Source organism: Phascolarctos cinereus, unplaced genomic scaffold (genome assembly GCF_003287225.1).
Source record: "Phascolarctos cinereus isolate Bilbo 61053 unplaced genomic scaffold, phaCin_HiC Scaffold_3;HRSCAF=262, whole genome shotgun sequence".
Taxonomy (NCBI): Eukaryota; Metazoa; Chordata; class Mammalia; order Diprotodontia; family Phascolarctidae; genus Phascolarctos; species Phascolarctos cinereus.
In genome coordinates, this window is record NW_027555736.1 from 158,906,066 (window position 1) to 158,926,905 (window position 20,840).

General features: G+C 37.5%; 1 protein-coding gene across 1 annotated transcript in view; it reads right to left on the reverse strand.

Moving 5' to 3' along the window:
* The window catches only part of UNC13C (unc-13 homolog C), a 705,000-nt gene that overhangs the window by 59,578 nt on the left and 624,582 nt on the right, over positions 1 to 20,840 (reverse strand). Inside the window, exons 26-28 of the mRNA XM_020981173.2 lie at positions 18,289 to 18,412; positions 16,858 to 16,914; positions 6,588 to 6,668 (exon numbers count right to left, since the gene is read on the reverse strand). Coding sequence (XP_020836832.1) covers positions 6,588 to 6,668; positions 16,858 to 16,914; positions 18,289 to 18,412 — 262 coding nt within the window. The remainder of the gene's footprint in view (positions 1 to 6,587; positions 6,669 to 16,857; positions 16,915 to 18,288; positions 18,413 to 20,840) is intronic.

Below are 20,840 nucleotides of genomic sequence, written 5' to 3' on the forward strand. Positions count from 1 at the left end.
GTTGGAGAGATAGGACTGATAGACAATTAGAAAACAGTGAAGACTTCACTATGAAGCAGGTGATGCAGGCAATAGGAACTCAGAGAAGGCAAGAGGTAAGTATAAGCTGGAGCAGGAGGTCATGGATGGGATTTATGGAGAAGAATGTAAATCTTGAGCTGTGCCCTGAATGTAAATGTTATCTTGTCATTTAATTATAACACAGATGCAGTTGGTGCAAGGGATAGAATGCAGGGCCTGAAATCAGGAAGACTCATCTTTCTGAGTTCAAATCAGACATTTACTAGCTGTGTGACCTTGGGAAGGTCATTTCACCCTGTTTGTCTCATTTTCCTCTTCTGTAAAATGAGCTGGAGGAGGAAATGGCAAACCACTCTAGTATCTTTGCCAAGAAAACCCCAAATGGGTCAAAAAGAGTTGGACACAACTGGACAACAGATAAAAGATAGGTACAGTTATTATATATAGTTTACAGAAAAGCTCACACTTTGGCAGGAGCCTGGAATTGGTGGGGCTAATAACAATAATTATTATGAATATTATCATTAAATTGTGTTCACTTATTCATTTTTTTAATTAATTGTTAAGATTCTACTTTTAAATAACCTACAGAAAATGGAGAGGAGAAAAGTCAGTAAGTGACAGGAGATAGCTATTAAGCATCATAAGAAATAATGACAGAAGTCTAAAAATTAAGCAAGATGGTTAGTTTGTATTAGAGTACGGCATAAAGCTTTCTCTTGAGTTTGAGATAACATTGTGCCTGGCACCTAGGACAGGCTTAATCTGTGCTTGTTGATTTAATGGCAAAGTAATTTGCTCCTTTCAAGCAGTCAAAACATTTGACTGATTTTCACTAGCATAACATTCTGAAGGCCTCTTTTTGGCAACTTAATAAATAATAGGAGACTTGTAAGAACAGGAATGACTTCTCTTTCTTAAGACAGAAACCCAGAGTGCAATAGGTGTCCAGAGGAAGAACAAGTTCTAAGATATATAAACTAAATAAGGTACACTCTAGTCATACAAACAAAAACTCAATACAATTCTAAAATATAGAAGCTTAATATAATGTGAAAATAGCACCCCCCCACACCATCCCAATTCAATTATCTCACTATTACAGACAGAGAAAATTCAGGAAATTGTCTTATCTCGTTGATAGACTGCCAATAAGAAAGCCAGTTTTAATACCTTCATTACAAGGTTAGGCAGTAGTTACTTGTAGACTTTCTCCCTGCAGTGTGAAGCCAAGAGCCCCACTGAGTTTTGCAGATGCTTTGGCTACCTTGGAGGCATAGTAAGAGAGAAGAAATCACCAAATGGCATGTGTCATTTCTGGCTAATTCAGATAGTCATTTCAGCTTTTTAGTTTGGCTACTCATTTTAGCTTTTTGATAAGAGATTACCTTCATTAGTAACCATACCAAGTCATTTAAACTTCCAGCCTCAGTTGCCTTATCTGTAAAATGGAAATAATAATAGCACCTACCTCACAGGTTGCTTAGAAGGATATAATATGATAATACACACAAAGTACTTTGCAAATCTAAAGTACTATAGAAATGCTTGGTCTTTGGCTATCTTCTCTATAGCTTTCACAATAATCTTTCTGTACTGGAGAAATTTTTCCCTGGGACATAGTTCTCTAGACTGGTGACTACCTCACCAGGGCCATTATTTCAGGGAAAAAAAGAAAAACAACAGCCAAGCTTCACTTCACTCCCCACTATCCATAGCCTCATCCCTGGGTATTTTCTCCATTCTTTTCCTTCCCAGTCCTAGAATCGTATGCTGTGATCAAATCAAATCAATTGTGTTCCTAGACAGGTTGTGTCAATTTACTTTCCTGTGGCTCTATTCACTAGCCCAATAAATTTCTGGATCAAAATGCTCCTTCTTGGCTACCATTCTCCCTTTTATCTTGCCTGCCTTTTGTAGAATGTAGTCGAGGCAGGGACTGTCTTCACCTTTGCATTTGTATACAGAGTGTTTGGCAAGTATTCAGCGCTCAATAAATGTTTTTTCTTCATTATTTTATTAATATTATTAATAGTAATATGCTTGTTATAAGCTTTTATACCACTGACCTACTATTTAATTTTATGTTGCCCCCTACAAATGTTTTTTCATGATTTTTTTAAACTGAATCTGTAATTTCTTTAGTATAGGGAGCTCTTAGTGAAGAAACTTCCTTTGCCAATGCAGATTGGTAAATGTTTTTGTGTTAGAGAGGCTCTGGGGGGAATGAGAGGCTAAATGACTGGTTCTTGATCACATAACTAGGATGAGTGGGACTTTAATCTAGGTCATGACTCTAGGGTCAATCTGCTGAGTCATGCGGCCTCATCATGCCAAAGAGATGATTTAGCTTGGTTGGGCCTTTTGCCAAGCTTTTGGCAAACTGCTTGTGATAAAATAATATTTCATATTTTTTATTCTCCTTGATAGTATTTTAATAAAAGTTGATATCCTAAACTAGTGCTGCCTTGAACTTCCACATCTCTCCACTTGTCTATGAGATTAAATGTTTGTTGACTAAGGGTGGTTTCTAAGCTCTTCTAGTACATTCATTCCAGCAATTGTTTTCAATCTGTTCAACTTCCTTAGGAAATGGTAATTTGTGTCAATGTCTAGTAGTGGTTGTGGTATCAAGGGACTTGACTGATACCCATCATTGATGCTCCTTATGTGATTCTCAAGAAATCATTCAACTTCCTTGGCCCAAGTGACCTTATCTAGAATAACGTTATTCTCTGAGGTCTTTTCTGGATCTAGATGTATAATTCTATGAAATAATATTGTCCACACTTTCATTTTCCTTCACATTTCTGTTTGTAGGAATAAATATTGCTATGTTTGAAGGCTATTCATTTCTTGTTTATATACTTCCTAAAACCTAACCTAAAAAAGTTTGCTCTAAAGTAATTTCTTAACCGTGTGTTTCCTTGTGTTAGAAATTCTTTTCCCACCAGTGGAACATGGCTGTAGTCTTTGTTTATTGGAGATGCTGAGGCTGGTGGATTGCTTGAGCTCTGAAGCTGTGATTTGCGGTGGCCTAAAGTCAATGATTAGGTATATGCCCTAAGTCCAACACTCTTATGGTGAGGTCCTTGGAGCAAAGGTCCTCCACTACCTAATGAGAGGCACAGGTTATAAACTGAGAAGGTCAAAACTTTCTTATCAATTAGTGGTAGACTCTGGTCTATGAATAGCTGCTGTGTTTCCAGCCTGGGCAAGATAGGGAGTCCTGGTCTCAAAAAAAAAAAAGAAAAGAAAAGAAAAGAAAAAAGCTCCTCCTACCACAAAATGAGACTTTTAATTACTTATATTATACAGCTAAAATTGTAATTTGAGATATAGAATCTACGTGTTTCATGATATATTGCATTGCTGTCACCACATGTCACAAAGCTGTAACCTGTAACTTTGTTTTACGGTGTTCAACACTTAAGGACAAAAATCAGGCTCTTAGGTGTGCAAAGTACAAAACTGAGGCTACAAAGTGGCAGCTTTGTGAAAAAGTTCAATTGTTATGCAGGCTGATTGTTATTTTAATGCATACTGAATGGATGTCTGTTTCCACAAAGTGAGACTTATTTCTATCAGCTGGCAAATGGCTTGTAGAAACAGTGCTTTGCTAATCTGGTCATAAATCACGCACAATAGATGCCTTCACCAGGTAACAACAGACAAACTGGTGCACTGTGAAAATATAGGGAAAAGAAAAAAAATCTAATTTTTGAATAGAAGACTTTCCCCAAAGTGTGCTTGTATATGTGTATATGCAAATAGGGATATACACACATACGTATATGTGTGTGCATATATACATATCTGTACATATATAAAAGAGGCAGCCTTAGAGTCAAGAAGACTTGGGTTTGAGACTTGCTTTGTATATACTGGCTGTGTGACCCTGGGCAAATAACTTAACTTCTTAGGGCCTTAGGCAACTCTCTAAGACAAGGGTTCTTATCCTGGGGTCTGTGAACTTTAAAAAAAATGGTAATTGTAAACTGTATTTCAACATAATTTTTTGTAATCCTATGTTTTTTATTTATTTCACTCATTTGAAACATTCTTCTGAGGAGTCCTGAGGCATAGACTTCAACAGCCTGGCAAAGAGGTCCAAAAAATAAGCCCAGCTCTAAATTGCAGAACGGGTGCTTATCTCCATTAGCAGAGGATGTTTCTTCTCTACAGTGTCCTGTAACAATGAAATTATGGATCTGGACTGCCTTCTGACTACACACACACACACACACACACACACACACACACACACACACACACACATATGAGTAAACCTTCTTGTTTACTTTTTAATTAAAATTTTATGTTAACTTAATTTTTTCCTCAATTCTCTCAGGAGAGAATAAAAGGTAAAATTACAAGAAAACAAGTTGATACCTGAGATTTAGTTTTAAAAACAACAACAACAACAACTTCCTTCACCAAGTCCTATTCTGATGCTTTATCCTGGTGTGATGGCCCAAAGCTCTTGAAGGATTTGCCAGTGGAGAGTAAGCTCTGCCGGTTCCGCTCTGATGGAAGGGATTCAAAGTGCAACAGCAGACTTCACTTACTATTTGCTGACCAGTGTAGCTAAGTATGCAGAAACTTATCAGCAATTGGCCAGGCATTAGGTGACAAAAATCTTTGGCTAGGGCAATGCATAAAACACAATTTTTAAAGGCCTTCAGTCTAGTGGGGTCCCCTTCTGTTTCTGTAGAGGCCTCAATGGAATGGAAGAAAAGGAGGGGCAGAAGGTGCTCAGAAAATTCCTAAAATAGCTGTAAATCTTTTCTTGCTTTAAATCTCAGCAGTCCAAATGTGAAACCTTTATTCAACCAATAATGATTGGTAGGTCATTTGAAGGGCTGTTTCCTGTCATCTGTGGAGGCTTATCAAGAAATCTGGGAGAGGAGTACCAAAGGATGAAAAGGGATGGATGTGTTGCACTTTGCAGCCACAGAATAAGTACCAACATAGATGAGATTACATATCCATGGATATTCTGAAGTTAGAAGGAACAATTTCCATGAAAACCCTCCCCTCTTCCTAAGGCCCTTATTAATGTTTAGTAAAAGCACTATCATCCCCCCAGTCCCTCAGGCTCACATCTTAAGTGTCATCCTTGACTCCTGACTCTCTCCCTCCCCATCATTTCCAATTGGTTGCCAAGGTCTGTCGATTTTGCCTCTGTAACATCTCTCATATATGCCCCCGTCTTGCCTCTGACATTACCATTACCCTGGTGCTGGTCTTCATCACCTCACACCCAGACTGTTGCAATATCCTGCCTGCCATAGGCCTGTCCCCACTCCAGTTCATCCTCCACTCAGCTGTCAAGGTAATCTTCTTAAAGCATAGGACTGACCATGTCACCCTCCTACTCAATAAATTTCATTGCCTGCCCTCTAGCATCAAATATAAAATCCTCTGTTTGGGCATCAAAGCCCTTTGTAACCTCTCCTCATCCTCCTCCTCCTCCTCCTCCACTTTCCAGTTTTCTAACACCTTCCAATCCCCTCCCCATGTACTCTGTGATCCAGTAACATGACCTCCCTTCTGTTCTTCATATAAAATTCCATCTCCCAGCTCTGCATTTTCTCTGGCTCTCCTACATCCCTAGAATTCTCTCCCTCTTCATCTCTGCCTTCTGGTTTCTATGGCTTCCTTCAAGTTCCAATGAAAATCCTGCCTTCTACAGAAAGTTTTTCCTGTTTCTATTTAATGCTTGTGCCTTCCCTCTGTTGATTAGCTCCAATTTGTCCTACATATGGCTTTTTTATATGTAATTATTTCCCCATTAGACTGTGAGCTCTTCAAGAACAGAGATTATCTTTTGCCTTTCTCTCACCAGCCACGCAGTTATTGTTGTTCAGTTGTGTCCGACTTTTTGTGACCCCCATTTGGGGTTTTCTTGGCAGAGATACTGGAGTAGTTTGCCATTTCCTTCTCCAGTTCATTTTACAGATGAAGAAACAGAGGCAAAGTGGGTTGAGTGACTTGTCCAGGGTCAGACAGCTAGAAAGCATCTGAGGCCAGTTTTGAACTCAGAAAGTTGAGTCTTCTGACTTCAGGTCTGGCCCTCTATGTGCCACTTAGCTACAGGCACTTAATAAATGTTTATTGATTGACATTAGTGTATGTTTAACTCAGTCTCTGTACTAGGTACAATGAGAAAGGACATTTATGATACAGTGTTTTAGTGCTTTAATTACATTCGATATATTGTACTTACAGGGTCAGGGGAGTGGACTGATAATTTTGGGAAGATTTCCAGCATCCAAGGATGAAAACAAAAAGTTAACCAGATTACTTGATTAGCCAGAACATTCATTGCTCCAAATATTTTTGTTATGTATATGTTTTTATTCTTAATATGTAGACTTCACCCATATTTCATGCAGTGACATGAACGTTGAAGGACCAAGAGTGATAGGGGATGTGTGGAGAGGAGTAGAAGAGGGAAAATATTGTACTTTTAAGGAAATAATACTATGGAAATTCAGTTAGCTTCCCACAATATAGCTGCAGATACAATGTGTGTGTGTGTGTGTAGAAACAGAAAACTGTACCTTAATTGTGGCCAAGACTACTTCCATGACAGCACACTGTCTTAGGGTCAGACCCTTGGCTTCCTCTCGAATCATGTGATCCTGAAAAACAGGTTAACATTTTGCATTTCATTCATCTGGCAAATATTTTTCCTTCTCTTCATGTAGACAGCCACAACCTTAGTTCAAGCTAGCATTTACTCTCATCTGACCTATTGCAATAACCTTTTAACCCCTCTCCCTCCACAAGTCTCTCCGTCCTTGCCAGTCACCTGCCTAGGTCATTTTTCTAACATGTTGATCTGACCACATTACCCCCTTCCTCAATGAGCCTGAGTGACTCTCTTTTTCTTCTAGGATCTCTATTGAGTATTTAAAGCTCTTTATAATCTGGCCCCTTCTTAACTTCCTATTTTTTTTTTTACCTTTTTCTCCTCCATACATTCTGCTAACCAGCTACATTAGCCTGTTTGCAGTTCCTACAACTTATCACTCCATTTACTGTCCCTTTATCTTGTCACTAGCTATTTTCCATGTCTGAATGTTCTGCCCCATTGACTCCACCTCTTGGTTACTCCAGCTTCCTTAATAACTCAGTTCAAAGACTACCTTCTTTAGGAGGCCTTCCTGGTCTTCCTACTTTCTAGAGCCTTCCCCTATTGGATTACCTACCACCTACTCCGTATGCATCTTGTATGTTATTTATAAGTTCAATCACCACTTAAAAGTAAGCTTCTTTTTTTCTTTTTTTTTTTACTTTTTACTTTTTATTTATCAACAATCACTTCCATAAGCTTTTGAGTTTTAAATTTTTCTCCCCCTTCCTTCTTCCCTCCTCCCCAAAAAGGTGTGCAATCTGATATAGGCTATGCATATACATTCCTATTAAACATATTTTCACATTAGTCACATTGTAAGGAAGAATTAGAACCAATAGGAGGAACCACCAGAAAGAGGAAACAAAACAAAACAGAAAAAAAATTAGCAAATACTATGCTTCGATCTTCATTCATACTCCATAGTTCTTTCTTTGGATGTGGATAGCATTTTACATCATGAGACCTTTGGTGATATCTTAGATCCTTGCATTACTGAGAAGGGCTAAGTCTATCAACGTTAGTTATCACACAATGTGGTTGTTACTGTGTACGACTTTCTCTTGGTTCTGCTCACTTCACTTAGCGTCAGTCCATACGAGCCTTTCCAGGTTTTTCTGAAATCTGCCTGCTCATAATAAACGTAAGCTTCTTGATGGCAAGGGCTGTTATGAATGCTTGCATTTACACCTACAGACTTTATCATTGTGCAGGGCACATAATACATATTTGGTAAATGATTGATGACTAATTTAACAACTCTATTTTAAGGAAAGATGAATCTTAGTAATTGTGCAATTTATCATCTTGGATCCTTAGTTTCCTCATCTATGAAATGGAGGTAATAACACCAATGTTTCTGACCTAGGCCACTAGGTGGCTGTAGGATCAAATGTATACATTTGGAAACTGAAAACATGCACCAAGGATCTCTATTTTCATCTTCATGAGAACTCCAATGAAGATGATCCAAAAACTGTTGTAACTTAAGGTATTGGATCTTGTTGCTTGAAGTTCAGAGAGTGATTTGCCTATTCTTAAACATCCATTAAGTATAAGGTATGGTATGTGAACACAGGTCTTCCTGCCTGTAAGTCAAACTACTCGATTTACTTTGTTATGTTGCATCTATAAAACATATAACAGATTATTATTATTATTACACTTTCTTCATGTGCACAAGTGTTGATTGCAGATAATATTTCATCATATATTAATTATTAGATACTATTTGCTTAAAGTTTGTTTTTTTTAATAGAAAGTGGAGATTTAGTTTTACAAAGCAGTGCTTTTAAATATGTGTACTTATTTCGTTCACTGTACTTACTTTTATTTGTACTTATTTAATTTCAGTGCAGAAATAAAAGACAAAAAAATTTATCTTAAAAGTTCCTCTCACAAAAAAAGTTCTTTTGGCTAATTTTGGAGTAAATATGTTGTCATGTCAATGAAACTGAATTTTAATATCATAGGATTTAGACCTAGAAGGGACCTAGAGATCATCTAGTCTAAATTCTGCTTTTTACAGATAGGTTAGCTAAAACTTTTAATAAAGTCCTCATTTTATAAATGAGGAAACTAAGGCACAGAGAGATAAAAGTCCTTTGGAAAGGAGCTAAGGGGAAACTGATTTATGCCAGCCACCACAGCTAATAAGTATGGTATATAAACATGATTCTTCTTTATTCTCTTTTCTGAATTCCTCATCACAGTTAACTTTAATGAAAATTCCCAAAGGGTTAGCTGAATGTTGGACATACAATATAGAGATCAAAAACAAAAAGGAAGAAAGAAAAGAAAAAAGCAAAAAGCAGATGAATGAATGAGAACATAATAATGAAGAGAAACATTGTCTTTAAGGCTTATCATTTTGTGTCTCACAGATGAGAAGATAATATTTCAGAATGATCATTTAAGATGCATATAGTAAAAATATTTTCAATATACTTTCTTAACTCAGAGGTTGCAAACTCAAAGAAGGATAAAGTTTTGATCAGTTTCCTAAAATGGCAAGCAAATTGTATATTTAAGACATATTAAAAAGTTTGAGCCATATATCAGAATAATGACGAAAAGTTTTTTGGCTTAGATTAACCCAAGTTCATAAGTGAGTCAATCCCCCCTATATCAAGATACAGTGGATAGGGCACCAGCTTTGGAGCCAGGAAGACCTGTGTTTAAATCCTGCTTCTAACACATACTAATAAGCCTCTAAACAATTCTCTATGACTCTAAGTGACAGAAAATTCATTGATATGCTCTGGTACAAGGAGTGTTCTCATTCAGGAGTTCTCTATACCAACCAAAGAAATTTCACAGATCCAGTCCCTATCTCCGTCCCCTAATCCAAGTAGTTTTTGAGTTGATCCTCCTTCTTCCATCAAACTTCACTGAGTTTGGATTGTATCATTCATGCATTTTCCACAACTACTTATCAACAATTTACTTTGATGTTGTTGACCAGAACAGTGCTTGCTAAAAAACAAAAATTATTAAGTTTGATGTAGCAGAGTCTAAGAAGCTCTGAAGAAGAGGCTTGGAAGTGAGTTATTGGTCTAATAAAAACCCAACCCAAGAGGCTCATGTAGGTTGCTACTGCTGCCCTCCATATCTCTAGGCTGCTAGTAACTAACCTCATCTGCAAAGGAGATACAGCAATATCTCTTAAGAGACTTGCTTAGGGGATGTTATATAAAAAAAACCCTATCTTAACGTGAACAAAAACAACTCTAAAAGCCAAGAGCTTTCAGATTCAATGCAATGACTGATCTTGGTTCTAGAGGACATATAATGAAGCATACTTCCATCCTTTTCATGGAGAGGCTCTGGGGGTGACTATGTTGGTAAGTTTTGTTTAACTATTTGCCACTGTTATAAGAAAGGGCTGGGGGAAAGTACTGGGAAATGATTGTGTTATGAAAAAAGTCTAAAAAATAAATAAAGCCTTTTTTTTAAGATAGAGATTTGCTTCATTAGGATATATTTTAGTGCTGCAGTATCTATGGGACTAGGTTAAAAATTCTTCCTTAATATTATGTCCAAGTGTCTTCTGAAGAATGATTACTTTTCCTTATTATTCCATGATATATCCCTCAAAGTCTTTAATATGTCTTGAACTCATAATTTGCTTGCCTTTTAAGGAAAGTTGATCAAAATTTGTCCCTTCTTCTTTAGTTTGGAACTACTTAATTAAGAAAGTATATTAAAAATATTTTACTGTATGCATTTTAAATGGTGGTTATTTTAAAACATGAATCATCTTCTTATCTGTGAGATACAAAGTGATACAACTTAACAGCAAACAATCACTCCTCAATGTCCTTCTAAGAGTCAAATCTCATTGGCATCAAAGTTATGTTCATCAAAGAATTAATCAGAGAGAGCTTAATGTAAGTTTTTAGATTTTTTTTTGGCTACAATATTTGACACTATTGAATATTCCTCCTCAATTTCCTCTGTGGTACTGAATGTTGTCCTAAATAAACACTTATTCAATGCTTACTAAGTGTCAGGTACCATGCTAAGCACTGGGAATATAAATACAAACAAACAAACAAACCAGTCCAGTCCCTGCCCTTAAGGAGTTTACATTCTAATAGAGGAAAACAACATAGGTAGTGAAGAGGGGTGGTGGCCCCTGTGCACTGTGCCTCACCATACTGATGCTGAATTTAGTGCAGACGCCTGATCAGAGTAAATCCGCACTACTGTAGCTCAGAACTTCCAAATTCAGATCTGCCAGCCACAGCCTCCTTGCATTCTGAGATTACCAACATGCACTATCATGCCCAGATCTATTGGTTTGTTTTTTCCTTTCAAATCCCACTGTCAACCACTCCAATGCAGATCCTCATTACATCTCAACTAGACTATTGTAATGTTCACCTAACTAGTCCCCTTGCATAGAGTTTCACCGCTTTGCAATGCATCCTTCAGATAGCTGCCAGAATAACTTTCTTAATACACAAATGTGATCATGCCATCTCCTGATAAAATGCCGTAGCTCCCAAGTGATTAGCAAATACCATATAATTTGGTACTCAAGGTCCTCAGGATTCTGGTTCCATTTTCCAGTTTTATTGCATGTTATTCTCCTTCTAGATAATCCACTGTTATCCAGTCTCTTTGGCCCTTTCCACCTCTATCCCTTGATGCATACTATGTAGTATTCCCAGAGCTTAGCATAGTAATTAGTATATAGTAATACTTAATAATTATGTGTTGGCTGATTAACCTCTTTTAGAAGGGTCTTCCCCAGATCAGCTCCCACATCCTTTCTGAAGCCTTTCTTGAAACCTTTACCTATAAAATGCCTCTCTATTCTCAAATTCCCCACCCTGCTTGATTTGGACCTCTCTTATGCACTTACACTTTAACTTGTATTACGTGAGTATGTGTGTACAGGCTGTGTGCTTAAATATATTTGTCTCATTCTCCATACTAGATTCATTCAGCCAATCAGCAAGCATTTATTAAGTCCTTACTATATTCTGGGCACTATGTTTTGTGTTAAGGATACAAAGAATGAGTTAAATGACCACCAACAATAATTATTTTCCAAAAGCTTGCATTCTGTTGAGGAAGACATGTGCATGTATAAGTACATACAAAATAAATATTTACAGAATATAAACACAAGGGACTTTGGTAGGGTCACCGTTAGAGGGATAGGGAAAGGTTGAAGAAAGGGATGCTTGAATGGCAGCATGATGGAAGAGAGAAATTCCATTAGGTAGAAGGGGATTGTCAACTTTGTGAAAGCTCTGGGTCTTGTTCAGTTTCCTGTGTCCTTGGTGGCTAGCATAACACTTTTTATGTAATAGAAGCCTCATAAATGTTTGTGGAATTGAGTAGCTCTAAAGGTGAGAGAACAGTTCTGACAACTTAAAATGAATGACCTATGTTAGGTATTTCATTGCATTTTCTTCGCTAAAGAAATGGGAGCAGGGAGCAAGTCACAGCTACATGCACTAGTAACTGGAAACTGTGCTATGAAGGAAATTCATCATGTAATAATATTCTTTAAAATGTCTACTGTTATTGCCAATCATAGTCAGTATAGCTCTTGCAAATATCTATTTGACACAAAATATGATCTAATACTATTTTTAAAACATAACCAAAATGAAACAAACAAAAAAAGAACAAAAGAGCAAATAAATTGTTAGTGATCCTTAAATCTCAGAGATTGTTCAGTTGTTTCAGTCGTTTCTGACCCTTTGTGACCCCATGTGGAGTTTTCTTGGCAAAAATACCAGAATAGTTTGCCATTTCCTTCTCTAGTTTATTTTGCAGATGAGGAAACTGAGACAAGCAGGATCACACAGTTAGTAAATGTCTGAAGTCAGATTTGAACTCACGAAGAGGAGTCTTCCTTACTCCAGGCCTGGCACTCTATCCACTGCCCCACTTAGCTGCCCCCAAAGCACTAAACTTGGAATTAATGGATCTGAATTCAAATCCTAAATCTACTACTTACTAGCTTTGTGACCTAGGAAGAAGTCCCTTCCCTGTTTAGAAGTTCAATTTCTTCATTTAGATAAGGAGCAGATTAGACTATAATCCTAAAATCCTCTTCAGTTTTAAATCCTAGGATCCCAGTCCCACCCACAATTCCATCATGCTTGAGAGGTTTGGCTCTAAATACATATGATGAATTTCCCTAGACATAGGAGTTATGACCTCCATGCCTTCACTCCATTTAGATGTGGCCATATCAACATGGCATGATATTTTTTTCACAACTGACATTTTGGGAGTCTGTCAAAGATATAACTGAGTCAGTAGGCTTACAGTGACAAGGCATTCTCAAGGAAGAGGAAAATTTCCATGCATGCCAGAAGACACTGTTGATTTGCATTTGGTTAGCACGCATAAGAGTACCTTAGAAATTGTTGTGACAGATAATACCATTACTAAAAATTCAAGTAAGAACTAATAAGAAAATTAAAAAGGAAAAAAAACCCAACAAACCCAGTCATTAGGTTCACTGTGACTACTACCTCTTACCCAATCCTTGGAGAATAGTAGGAGCTTAGAATTTGCAAACTAGTCAAGGGTAGGGCACTTTTTATCTCTATATTTCCTCAAATCCTCTTATAGTGATTAGCACATGGGTCTTACATTTGAATTCTCCTCTAGATCCCTTTTCTAGATCCCCCCCAAAAATACCAGGGCCAAAGAATAGAGACGTCGTGGAACCTTTTCAGAAACCAGTAAAGGGTCCTTTAAATCCACAGAGACTGTCCAGATGAGGTCAGGCTGAATAGGTGAGCATGCTTTATTTAAAAAGGTAGCAGAAGCCCTTCTGTTGTTAAACTGCTTCTCTGAATAGAGAGGGATAAATCATAATAAACATCCTTCAGGGATTGGTGCTAGGACTGGTCATATTTGCTATTTTCATAAATGACATGAGAGAGATTATACATTGAAACATCTCAATTTATGGATGATGCTAAACTTCTGTTGCTGTGGAGAGACAAAATAGAAATAAATGGCTATATAGGTCAAATCAACAAACATTTATTAAGTGCCTACGCTAGTAACTGTACTAAATACTAGGGATACAAAGTAATAAAAAAATCCCTTCTTTCAATATGGGCAGCAGCATTACAAGGTGAGAGGATGAGTAAATGGACCAAATGAATTTTAACAAAGCTGTAAGTACAATGTAATGCATTTAGGAATAGCTAGTTTGATCTCTCTCTCTCTCTCTCTCTCTCTCTCTCTCTCTCTCTTCTCTCTCTCTTCTCTCTCTCTCTCCCTCTCTCTCTGTTTCTGTGTGTGTGTGTGTGTGTGTGTGTGTGTGTGTGTGTGTGTAAAATGAAGGGCCCTCTTGTTTATGAACTAGGAAAGGGCCCTGGGAATCATAGTTGTTCATTTCCTGAGGACATCAGTCCAATGTGCAGCTGTCATTAAAAATTTTTTAAAAAGCTAGAAGGCTGTGTAGCAGGGATGACCAGGGGAATTTCTGGTTTATTTGCCTGTGCAATGTCCCATAGACTAAGACATGCACTCTTGCTCCTTATTTAGAGACATATACATTGCTAGGATGTTAGAGTGAACTCCTGATTGGTCCCTAGTGACTAGGTCTGTGCTGAAGATGATTGGCTAATAAGTCAGAAGATATACTCTTATTACTGGAGACTATTCAGAAGTCCCTGTGTCATCCTAGAAAGGTGATTCTTTTTCAAGGAGTCAGGACACATGCCCGGCTCTGTGGGAGGTACCCCAGTTTAGTAAATCAAAGACTCTCCATTCACCTATTGAATGTGAATTAAAATTAGATCTGAGAACTGAGTATACTCAGCACTTACATTCCCTGATGTATTTCAGTATTCCTTGACATTCTTGTGGTTATTGTGTTAATTATTCTCCTTTTGCCTGCTTCTTCTCTCCCTACTCCATTATCATACATCTATTCTGTATTTATTTTTAAAATATCTTCGTATCTTCACACTGTATCCCCTTCTTGAGGACATGGACTATTTAATTTTTGTCTTTATATTTCCAGCAGCTAGCGTGATACCCGCAACATAAAAAGCACTAAATATTTTTTGACATGTTGGCTTCTTCGCTTGGCATCAGTTTACATAAGACTAAGAACAACTTTTTAAAAAAATGACTTTACTACCTGACTCACAGTCTTCCTCTTCAGCCTGTTCCCTAGCACAGTCTTTGGGGGCTGCTTCAGTATTCCTATTGATAACTCACTTGGCAATATGAACATATAATGCCCCATTTTTCTCAGTGCCAAAAAACACCTGAACCCCACATCAGCCACACACTGACACATGTTATATGGCAGCTGTTAAATTTCATAATTACCCACTATCTACATCCTGAAATGTCGCACTACAACCACAAACTCTCCCAGTCTCTCCCTCATATTCAACCTATTCTTTGTCCTTATTGTGACCTTCAATCCCCTTATCCATCCCTATTTTTCCACTTTATTTCTCCCACTCTGGTTTCATTTGCCTCCTTATGATGTCTTGTCATGTATGCCAATTTAATGTTCCCTTAACTGCAACAGAATCTCTGGGATAATTCATGTTATTGCCTTTGCCATTCCTAATCTGGGGATCCACGTCCCTGGATCACAAAGAAATCTTATTTTGCTTCCCCTAACTCAAAGCTTCTGAGTGAGAATTACCTGAAAAAAATCATGAAATTCAACTGTTTTCAACAATTAATTCATGATAAATAACCTCAGTTTTGCCCTTGCTGCTGCTCGACAATCTTACTGTATATCTATCTTTATTTCCTCTATTCTACACTGTGAATATTCTATATTTTTCTCTTTGAGCCACCATATCTCCACACCCCCTACACACCTCCAGCAGAACACCTAGCTCCCCACTTGCCTGAGAAGACAAAGGCCACCTTCCACAAATTTCCTCAGCTCTGTCCATTCTTCAAACCTTCTCAGCTCCTACCAACACCCTCTCCTCTTTTTCTTCTTTCTAGATAGTCACACAGGAGAAATAGCCTTACCACTCATCAAGGCTAATCTACTATCTACTTCCCACTCCTGCTTCACTCTCTTTCCCCTCCAATCCATGCTGAATACCACTACTATAATTATCTTTAAAACAACAATGGGAGCAGCTAGGTGGTGCAGTGGATAGAGCACCGGCCCTGGATTCAGAAGGACCTGAGTTCAAATCTGACCTCAGACATATAACACTCACTAGCTGTGTGACCCTGGGCAAGTCACTCAACCCCATTGCCTAGCCCCCCCCCCCCCAAAAAAATCCAAAAACCCCCAACAATCTACTAATGCCTTTTGCTATATACATTATAACATTTCTGAAGGTGGGAATGGGTTCCATCCCCTCAGATTGACTCAAAGGAAAACAATTGAGCAAGAATACCATATACCATAATTCATCTACTAATGTACACATCATTCAGACAGAGTGGTCCCCTGACTTTGTCATCAGGATGACTTTTTCTGTTCCCCAGGATCATTCATTTTTCTCAGAGTACAACTTCCTTTTAGCCTTCATTTTTTAGTCATTGTATATAACACTCTTCATTCTGCTTATTTCATTCTTCATCAGCTCATACAAATGAGAAATTATATTTTTGTATACATATCTCTTCTGTTCAAAAACTTTAGTGACTGCGTACTGTCTACAGAGTAAAGTTCAAAGTCTGATATCAAAAGTTCTCTGTAATTTAGTGTCACTTGGAACTCCTAGCCTTGTCACGGATTACTCTATGCCTTCTAAATTTATATACCATGCCTTCTAAAATATCTCCATGTCTGAAATATTCCCCTGCCCTATATTTACCTGTCAAATTTCTGTTCAATCTTAAAAGCTTAACTCTTATGTCACCTAGTCTAAGAAGCCTTTCCTGGTTCCCACAGTGAGTGCTTCCTCCTCTGATTTCATGTAACACTTAGTGTATAAATCTCAAATATAATTTTATGACACATTGTTATATAATTATCATATGACATTATGTAACATTGTGTGCTATATTTCTTTGTGATAGTATCTTATCTCTCTCCTAGACTATAAAGTCTTTGAGAGTAGAGTTTAGGTCTTATAAATTAGTAAACCTACCCCCTCCTACTCCAGCACCTAGTACAAGGTTCTACACATATAGGTGCATAATAATTTCTTTTTTACCCCCTAAATGATAGTTATTATAGGGATAGTCAGATATTCATTTAATGTTCTTACCTTCAGTTTAGATAACTGTCCAAGATCCTTAGCTGCACTGAAAATCATTTGGGGTCCCTGAAAGCAAAAGGAGAAATGCTAAGAAACTGTTCTTTGTAACACAGTAAAAATGTGGCAAATGATAGGAAAATAAGCTAAGATCTGGGTTCAGATAAATACTCCTTGTAACATTTATTAGCAGTATGATCATGGGCAAACTCTTTTATCCTCTCCAAACTTCAGGTTCTTCATCCATAAAATGTGGCTAATAATACCTGCAATAAGAACCTCACAGAGTGGTTGTGAGGATTAAATATAAGAATGTTTGTATGACATTTGTGCAAGCATTAAAACACTATGTGTTAGCTTTTTCTTTTATTATTACACTTATAATTACTAATTTAAGTTCTAGGCACTGTGTTGCACCTTAATTAACACCTAGCTACATGTTGCCAAGTATAAAAACTATATTCTACCAAAAGAATGTGATAGTGCTGGAATTTTCTGTTTTGCTTTTTCACATTGAGAAGGTTTGGGTTCAAGGGATTTATGGCTTATGTAACTGTCATCACTTACTTAGCCCAGTGCCTGTGACCACAGTTTCCTAATAAGGGCAACTTTAGCTCCACCCCTGCCCCTTGCACATCTTTGCTGGCAATAGGTAACTGCTCAACCCCTGCCTTTTGCTGTGCTTTAAAGTTAAAGTCTCATATTCCCCAAACTCCCCAAACAAGTCTTCTACACTATTAAACCAAGAGTGAAGACATTTCAGGAAAATTTAATCATTCAGAAAAAGTCAAGGGCACAGGAAGGGTAAAGAAAGTACACATATCTCAAAGCAAATCCCATTTCTTTTTAGAATTTCTACTCTTAGAGGGAAAGGGAATAGTGGCACAATTTTTTAAACCAAATTTGTGTCCCTGTGAGTGTTTAATAAATAACAGCCAACATCTGAGTAGCTCTCTAAGGTTTGCAAAGTTCTTTAAATATGGAATCTACTTGAGCCTCACAAATATGCCATGAGATAGGCAGTACATGCCTGATTATCATCTCCATTTCACAGATAAGAAAACTGAGACACAGAGGTGAAATAACTTGTCTAAGGTCATATGGAGAAAAATGTGGGCCAAGACATTGTAAAAATTTAATTTGATAGCATTCATGCAGTTTGTAGGGGTAATCTAATGACAGTGCATTTTGAACAACATTCTTATTAAAGGGATGCACTTTGGGGAGGTATAAACCCACAGTTTCTCTGCAACTGGACAATCACTTAAATTATATTCCCAAGGGAAAGGGCCATTAATATCATCGGTGTTAGGAAAAATATCCCCTGCATCAGAGTTTTTTAAGGAGGCTGGCTCAATTTCTTCAAATTCCAAATTATTTAATTAAGCAAAACAGTTAAAACCAGTGTTTGAAATGTGTATAGACCAGAGCTGAATTCCTTACTGTTTGATCTGTCAAAGGAGGAAGGACAATCTGCTTTTCTATTTTGTTGAGGACGAGCTTCCACAGCTCTTTCAAAACCCGCTTCAGCACTGTCTTTTCACAGATTTTCGCAGAGAGACTTAAACTGAAATAAAATCAGGGAGACATTTATTTTGAAATTTCAAGTCAAGACATCCACATCTCTTTATAATCAGGACTTTAGGGCATTAGCCACCCAATTTCTCATGACCCATCATTCTACCAGGTCTTCATGATGTTCATGGGATCATAGGTTTAAGGTTGGAAGAGATCTCAAAGTGAATCTAGTTCATTTCTCTTGATCTTACAGATGAAGGAACCCAGATTCAAGGAGTGACTTGTCTAAGGTTGGACAGGTAGTAAGCAACAGAGGAAGGAATGAAAGCAGATTCTCTGACCCTAGATTCAGTGTTCTTTCCACTTGTCTGCTCCCAAGGTCACACAGGTAATATGTGCAGGGTGAAGCCTTGAATTTGAATCCTCTGATTTCAAATCCCACCCAGTTTGTATTGCATAATACTTTTATGTAATGAATAACTATCTAATTCATCATACTGTGTGTTTAGTGCAATATAAATTCACTACACATTCTTTCATCATTCATTGCTTCAGTAATGGATAGTCAGACTTCAAAAACCAAAGGAGAATCATAAAATTTTCAAGTTGCAAAGGGCCCCAGTATCCATCTAGTCTAATCCATACCTAAAATCAAAGTGCATCAATAGTATACTGACAAGTGGTCATCTGGACTTCGTTAAGAGACTTCCACAGAGTGGAAACCTACCACCTCCCAAGGCATACCATTTTACTTGCACTCTTATTAGAATCTTGTTTCTTTGAAGTCAAGCATAAGTTTACTTCTTTCCCATCCTTTGTTCTTCCCACTGGGACAAATAAGTCTAATCCATTTTCCATATGATAGATTGCCCTTCAAATACTTGAACACAGCTCTCTTGTCTACTCCAAATCTTTTCTGCCTCAGGTTTACCTTCCCAGGTCCTTCAATTGATGCTCATGTGACAAAGACATAAGGTTGATTATCATCATGACCATCTTTAAAGAATGCACAAAGTAAACATTCATTCAAAACCAAAACATTTTTGATGTTATTTCTTTTTCTAGTTGATCCAAAATCAATGCCTGAGATCAATATGAAATAGCTGATTTGGAATTGGGAGATGAAAAGAGAGGTCTGGGATCTCTCAGCCCCATCTAGCTTATACCACTGAACAGTATGCACATAATTAAGCATAACAGATCAAGGTTCCCACAGCAAATAATTCCCAACATCATTCTCAAATGGCAAGAATTAAATGGCACTACGAAATTTCCATTTTCATCACTATCTGTTGCTAAACCAATAACGGACTTAGGGATTTTTGTTCCTTGGAGACAAATTACAATTGACCATCTCCTGTGTATGGAAAAGCTATGCATAATTTCACTGGAGAAAGACAACAGATTATATTCTTGGTTGTTTAAATTAATTCACCATTAACTCTATTTATGAGAAGATTCATCTAACAATCACTGTTAAGTAAAAAAGGGTGTACAAAGCAGTTGCAAGGGGCCATGATCCATGTCTAGCAGTAACAAAAAGAACAATAACAATTTACATCTATATAAAGCCATTCTTTTACAATGTTCTCCTCTCCTACCTCATTGACGTATGGAGGTGACCCTGAGCTTGTTGCAGTTGAGCCAAGGGACTGCAAGGTTGAGCAGTTTCTGCTGGAAGGACTTCAAATACAGTATTGGCAACAGACTAGGCATACATTCTGAGAAGTAGCCTAGATAACCATGGAGAGGCTCATTGCAACTGATGAGAAAATTCTTTGGCCCTGGCAGACCACAAAATAGCAACAATAACAACAAATAGAGAATGGTGCTCAGTCCTGTTTCCTTCCCTTTATGAAGTGACTGTTAGTGATAAAGAGAAGCAGCAGGTACTAAGAAACGATTTTTGCTGAGAGAAAAAGATTTATCAACTGCCACTGCTAAAAATCCAACAGCCAGAATACATAGACAACTGACCCAAATACGTAACAGGAAGGGCCAAAGATAAGTGGTCAATGGATATGAATACTTTCCAAAGGAAGAGTTGCAAACTGTAAATGACCACATGAAAACATTAAGAAATATTAAAAGAAATGCAAGTAAAAAAGAACTCTGAGATTTTACTTCATACCATGCAAAGAGATGCAGAGGACTCACAACAGAGAAGTAGGACAGAATAATGTATGCATTGTTAGATACAGCCATGATCCCAACTATGGATTCAGAGGGATAGAGGTGTGGAGGAATTTTGTTTTAAGCTCAGAGGTCATCCAATGCAATAGATGGAGATGGGAATGAAGTATTGTGAAGAAACAGAAAGAAAGCCAGTTTGGTTAGACTGCACAATGTGAGGATGAGAGCACTATATAATAAAGCTCATAAAGTAGGGCAGGACCAGATTGTCAAAGGCATTAAATGCTAAAGTAGAGATTATAATTTATCTTGGAGGCATAGGAAGTTAATGGGGTTTATGAGTA